This window comes from Pteronotus mesoamericanus, unplaced genomic scaffold (assembly GCF_021234165.1).
Source record: "Pteronotus mesoamericanus isolate MK-2021 breed Mesoamerican mustached bat unplaced genomic scaffold, CSHL_Meso_final scaffold_125, whole genome shotgun sequence".
In the NCBI taxonomy this organism is placed as follows: Eukaryota; Metazoa; Chordata; class Mammalia; order Chiroptera; family Mormoopidae; genus Pteronotus; species Pteronotus mesoamericanus.
Genome location: NW_026555304.1, coordinates 5,233,338 through 5,239,911, shown reverse-complemented (window position 1 = coordinate 5,239,911; position 6,574 = coordinate 5,233,338). Strand labels below are relative to the sequence as shown.

The 6,574-nt window shown below is 34.5% G+C and overlaps 1 protein-coding gene across 1 annotated transcript; it reads left to right on the top strand.

Moving 5' to 3' along the window:
* Positions 1-3,893: 3,893 nt before the first annotated feature.
* Positions 3,894-4,362, top strand: LOC129082289 (thymosin beta-4-like). The gene has a single exon (XM_054587952.1). It carries the CDS (start codon positions 3,929-3,931, stop codon positions 4,061-4,063), a length of 135 nt encoding a protein of 44 aa, XP_054443927.1. The 5' UTR covers positions 3,894-3,928; the 3' UTR covers positions 4,064-4,362.
* Positions 4,363-6,574: the final 2,212 nt, after the last annotated feature.

Below are 6,574 nucleotides of genomic sequence, written 5' to 3'. Positions count from 1 at the left end.
TTATGTAAATCTTATTTTTTTTAGCAATGTATAATTTTCAGTATATAAATATTTCACATCCTTGGTTATATTTATCCCCAGGTGTTTTATTCTTTTTAATGTTATTGTTTCTTAATTTCTTTTCAATTTCATTTTCTGATTATTTATTGTGAGTGTACAAATACAGCTGATTTTTGTGCATTGATCTTGTTCCCTGCAACTTTGCTGTATTCATTTATCAGCTCTAGTAGCTTTATTTGTGGATTCTTTGGGGTTTTCGATGGTTAGAATAATGTCATCTGCAAATAGAAGTATTTCATCTTCTCCTTTCCATTTTGAATGTCCTTTAATCTTTTTTTCTTGTCTAATGGCTCTGTATAGTACAGTATGGAAGAAGAGTGCTGAAAGTAGGCATACTTGCCTCATTCCTAAATTTGGGGGAAAAAGCCTTAAACACCTTTCACCATTGGGTATGATGTTAGCTGTGAGTTTTTCATAAGTGCCTTTTATCATATTGAAGAAATTCCCTTCAGTTCCTAGTTTTCCCTAGTTCTTTTTTAAATCATGAAAACATGTATACTGTCAAATACTTTTTCTGTATCAGTTGTGATAATGTGGATTTTTTCTTTTATTTTATTAACATAATATATTACATTTATTGATTTTTTAAAATATTGTACTACTCTTGCATTCCCATATAAATCACACTTGGTCATGGTGTATAATTATTTTAATGTAATATTGGAGTCAGTTTGCTAATGTTTTGTTAAGGATTTTGAGTTTCTGTTTACAAGGGATATTGGTCTGAAATTTTCTTATGACGTCTTCATCTGATTTGTAATCAGGATAATGCTGACCTCATGAATGAGTTTGAAAGTGTTCATTTTTTTTTTTTGAAGAGTTTGAGAAGAATTGCTGTTAATTCTTCTTAAATGTTTGATAGAATTCACCAATGAAGCCATTTGGTCCTGGACTTCTCTTTTTTGAAAAGTTTTTGATTACCAATTCAATCTCTGTTTATTGTAGGTCTGTTGATATTTTCTATTTCCTTTTAAGTCAGTTTAGGTAATCTGTGTGTTTCTAGGTTATTTATCCATTTCATCTGCATTATCCAATTTGTTGGCATACAAATCTTCATAGAATTCTCTTATGACCCTTTTTATTTCTGTATGGTCAGTAGTAATGTCCCCATTTTCACTTTTGATTTAGTTATTTGCAGTTTTTCTCTTTTCTCTTTGTCAGTCTAGCTAAATTTTGTCATTTTTGTTGGTCTTTTCAAAAAAATTTTTGGTTTCATTGATTTTTCTCTTTTTTCCTGTTTTATTTATGTTTAGTGTGATCTCTATTATTTCCTTTGTATTGTTACCATTGAGTTTATTTTCCTACCTTTTTTCTGATTCTTCAGGGTATAAAGTAGCTTATTGATTTGAGATCTTTCATATTTTTAATGTAGGCATTTACAATTATAAATTTTTTTCTGAGCTCTCTCTGCTTTTAATGCATCCCATAATATTGATGTGTTACATTTTTATTGTTATTTGCCTCTATTTAATTTCCCTCATGATTTCTTCTTTGACCTGTTGGTTTTATAAGAGTGTGTTGCTTAATTTCCAGATATTTGTGAATTTTCCAGTTTTCCTTCTCATTGACTTCTAGCTTCATTCCATTGAGGTTGGAGAAGATACTCTGTATAATTTCTTTAAAAATTTGTTTAATTTTTTTTTTTTTTTAGAAAAGTGAGAACGGAAGGAGAAAGTGAGGGAGAGAAACATCAATTGGTTGCCTCCCATATGAGCCCCAACTGGGGACAGAACCTGCAACCTAGGCATGTGCCGTAAGAGAATCGAACTAGTGATCTTACACTTTGAGTGACATTGCCCAACCAACTGAGTCACACCAATAATGACCCTATGATTTCAATGTCTTATGGTCTATCCTACAGAATATCCTGTGTACACTTGAAAAGAATGTGTAGGCTTTCTTTGTTGGGTGGAGTGATGTTCAAGCCCTCTGTATTTTTATTGATCTTCTGTCTAATATTCTATCTGTTATTGCAATTGGAGTATTGAACTCTCCTAATATTACTGTAAAAATGTCTATTTATCTCTCTAATTCTGTCAGTACACAAGACCCCTTGACTCTGTCCTCCAGGCCACCAAACTTTTTCCTGTTCTACTGTAATGCCACCTAACTGGCTTTAGCCTTACTCTGATTAAATCTGTTCTCTACACAGTGGAGAAATCAAAGACTCATCTCAACACTTCCCACTCCAAAACCATTTTCCATAGCTTGCCATTGTACTCAAGAAAAATTTCGAGTTCTTTTGTATGATTTTTTTTCTTTTTTTTTTTAATTTATTTACTTTTTAAATACATTTGTCTCTGCCTCCCCCCCATCTTTTGTATGATTTTAAAGCCCAGCATCACCTGGCTTTGACTCCTATCTCTTGTTTAGCTTCTTACTACCATCCTTTTTCCTCCTAGTTCCAGATATTAAATGTTTCATGTTTCCAATTGTACCAGTCTTTCTCCCAACTCCTGGACTTTGCTTTAATTTTTTATGCCACCTAGAACTGCCTCTCATTCCGCTCCTCTAACTTTTCACATACATAATTCCTATTGATATTTTAAATGCCAATTATCAAATCCTCTGACTTTGGAAACAAACTCTTACTTTGTTATACAAAATTGGGTGTCCTTTCCTTTCTTTTCTTTCCTTTTTTAACAATGCCACCTTTTCATGTGTTTTGACACTTATAGTACTTAATACTCCATATTGGAATTAACTTTTGGTTTATTGGTTTCTACCACTAGAGCCTCTAGCCTTATGCCTAGCACATAACAGCTCTGTTGGAAGAGACAAGCCACAGTTGGCCCTAAGTACATATCAGTATGCCAAGAATACAAGAGTTTGGCCACTCCATATCTGGGCCACTTTTCACATTTGTATTTGCAGTGACTAATTCTGAGAGATCACAATGTCTCCTCTCAAAGAGCAGGCCTCTTTCCACTTACTGTAATAGCGACAACTCTCCTAATCTCTGTGTCCTGTAAAGCAGCTCATTGCACATACAAGTATCTATCAAGGACCCTTTGCATTGGCCCTGTGGAATTTGGCCGGGGTCGGGGGGGCAGTGAATAGGAAACTTTTGAAACTTTGTTGCTTTTGCCATCAGTAATGAAGTTCTTTATCTCTGACCCAGAAATCTTGTGTTTTCTGCTAGCTTCCAAGAAATGTCAACAAGCTTGCAAGCTTCTTAGCTTGCAAGTAGTATACTACCTTAGACCCTTTATAGTTCTTTACAAGCTCAAAAGATATTCATTGGCTATAAGAACAAAAACTAGAATTAACATCAGTTTTAGTACCTGTATTAGTTTGTTAGGGCTGCCTTAACTAAGTACTATGAACTGGGTTGCTTATATAACAAAAGTTTATTTTCTCACAATTCTGAAAGATGTTTCTCACAACATCTGAGATCAAACTGTTGGCAGGTTTGGTTTCTTTTGGAGGCTCTGAGAGAGGATCTCTTCCAGGCCTCTTCCCTTGGTGTATGGATGCTGTCTTCTCCTTGTGTTTTTACATGTCTTCCTTTTGTATGTGTCTGTGTCCAAATTTATTTTTTTCTTACAAGTCACATTGGATTAGGGGCCATGTAATGACCTCATTATTATTTAATTACTTCCATAAAGACATATTTCCAAATATGGTCACATTCTTAGGTACTAGGAATTAGGACTCTAACATATTAATTCAGGGAGGAACACAGTTCTGTCCACAACAGCACCATCAACAAAAGCAAAATACAAACATCAGGTTTTATAGCATACCCCTCTTTTTGTTACATATGATGAATTATCAACAAAAATAATTTAAGAACAGATTGGGCGGTGGTCACTGAGCGGATTGGACTTCTCTCCTTTGTGCGCCTGTCTCCGTTTCCTCAGCAACCATGTCTGATAAACCCGATATGGCCGAGATTGAGAAATTCGATAAGTCAAAATTGAAGAAGACAGAAACGCAAGAGAAAAATCCACTGCCTTCCAAAGAAACGATTGAACAGGAGAAGCAAGCAGGCGAATTGTAATGAGGCCCGCACCGCCAATATGCACTGTACATTCCACAAGCATTGCCTTCTTATTTTACTTCTTTTAGTTGTTTAACTTTGTAAGATGCAAAGAGGTTGCATCAGTTTAAATGACTGTGCTGCCCCTTTTCACATCAGAACTACTGACAATGAAGGCCGCACCTGCCTCTCCCATCTGCCTCTCTGGCTGGCAGGAAAGGAAAACAACTTGTATGTTGGTGAAGGAAGAAGCTGGGTGGGACAACAGTGAAATCTAGAGTAAAAACCAAACTGGTGCAGGGTGTCCTGCAGGCTGTAAAATGCAATTTAATCAGAGTGCTTTTTTTTTTTTTTTTTTGCTAAAATGATTTTAATTACTGGAATGCACAATTTTTTTAATATGCAAATAAAAAGTTTTAAAACCTGAAAAAAAAATTTAAGAACAACACTAAAGCAATCATTTATTACACATATTAGTCTAAATTTTTTCCCTGAAATTAAAATATAAGAATAGAGTGCATTTAGTATTAGAAGAGAGTACTAAATTAAGTACTAATTAAGAGAACTGATGAATTAAAACATTAAAAATAGTTACAAAATTACGATAGTCTATATTGACTTGAGATTTGTCTTTCTAGCTTAAAAGTATCTCAATTCTTGTTTTGTTTATTATGTGGAATTAAACATCAGCTTTTAATGTGGAAAAGAGATTTCAAGTGAATGAACCTCAAGGAATGCAATTAAAAAACAGAACTAAAATAACTCATAATCTATATTCTCTAAGTACAGACAAACAAAACAGTAAGCATTGAAAAGTAACTTCTCTTCCATGGAAATCATGTTTTAAGAAGTCTTTTTTTTTTTTCCCAACAGCATTTGCCTTTTATGTTTGTTTATTTGTTTACAAAAATTGGGTCTTTGTCTCTGGAGAAGTACTATATAGAACCATGGAATCTTGATTATTTTAAAGATCCTTACATTTTTTATTTTATTTTTTTCCATTATCATTTAGTCCCTTATACATCCCTCCCCCAATAATCACCACACTGTTGTCCATGTCCATGAGTTCTTTTTCCTTTTTCAGTCTATCCCCTCCCCCCCACTGCCAATCACGATAGCTGTCATCCTGCCCTCTATCTATGAGTCTGTCTCTATTTTTCTTATTCATTTCAGTTTGTTCATTAGATTCCACATATTCATGGAATCATATGGTATTTGTCTTTCTCTGACTTATTTCACTTAGCATAATACTCTCTAAGTCCATCCATACTGTCACACAGGGTAGAATTTTCTTCTTTTTTATGGCTGAGTAGTATTCCATTGCTTAAATGTTCCATAATTGTTTTATCCACTCATCTACTGATGGACACTTGGGCTGCTTCCATGTCATGGTGATTGTAAATAACACTCAAGTGAACATAGGGATGCCTTTTTCTTTCAAGTTAGTGTTTTAGATTCCTTGAGATCTATTCCCAGTGGGGTAGCTGGGTCAAAAGGCGGATCCATTTTTAATTTTTTGAGCTACCTCCATACTTCTTTCCACAGTGACTGTGCAAATCTGCATTCCCACCAACAGTGCAAAAGCGTTCTCCTTTCTCAACATCCTTGCCAGCACTTGCTGTTTGTTGATTTATTGATAGTTATTCTGTCAGGTACGAGATGGTATCTCATTGTGGTTTTAATCTGCCTTTCTCAGATGATTAGTGATGTTGATCATCTTTTCACATGTCTATTGGCCATCTGTATGTCCTCTTTACAGAAGCGTCTATTCAAGTTTTTTGCCCATTTTTTAGACTAGGTTGTTAGTTTTTTTGTAAGTTCTTTATGAATTTTGGATATTAAACCCTTATCAGATGTATCAGCAAATATGTTCTCCCATTCGGTGGGTTGTCTTTTTATTTTGTTGGTGTTTTCTTTGCTGTGCAAAAAACGTCTTAGTTTGATATAGTCCAATTTGTTTATTTATTTATTTATTTATTTATTTATTTATTTATTTTCCTTGCCTGGTAAAATATAGCTTATAAAATATTGCTATGATCAACAGTTGAGATTTTGCCGCCTATGTTTTTCTTCAATGATTTTTATGGTATCAAGACTAACATTTAAGTCTTTAATACTTTTTAAATTTTTTTTTTATTTTTAGACAGAGGGGAAGGGAGGGAGAAATAGAGAGGGCGAGTTGTCTCTCATGAGCCTCCTCCACTGGGGACCTGGCCCACAACCTGGGCATATACTCTGATCTGGGAATCAAACTGGTGACACTCTGTTTCTCAAGCCAGCGCTCAATCCACTAAGCCACACCAGCCAAGGCTAATACATTTTGAATTTATTCTTGTATGTGGTATAAGAAGGTGGTCTAGTTTCATTTTTGTGCATGTCTGTCCAATTTTCCCAACACCATTTATTGAATAAACAATCTTTAGCCCATTGTATGTGATTGCTTCCTCTCTCAAATATTAATTGGCTATAAAGTTGTGGGTTTATTTCTGGGCCCTCTATTCTGTTTCTTTGATCTATGTGTCTGTTTTTATG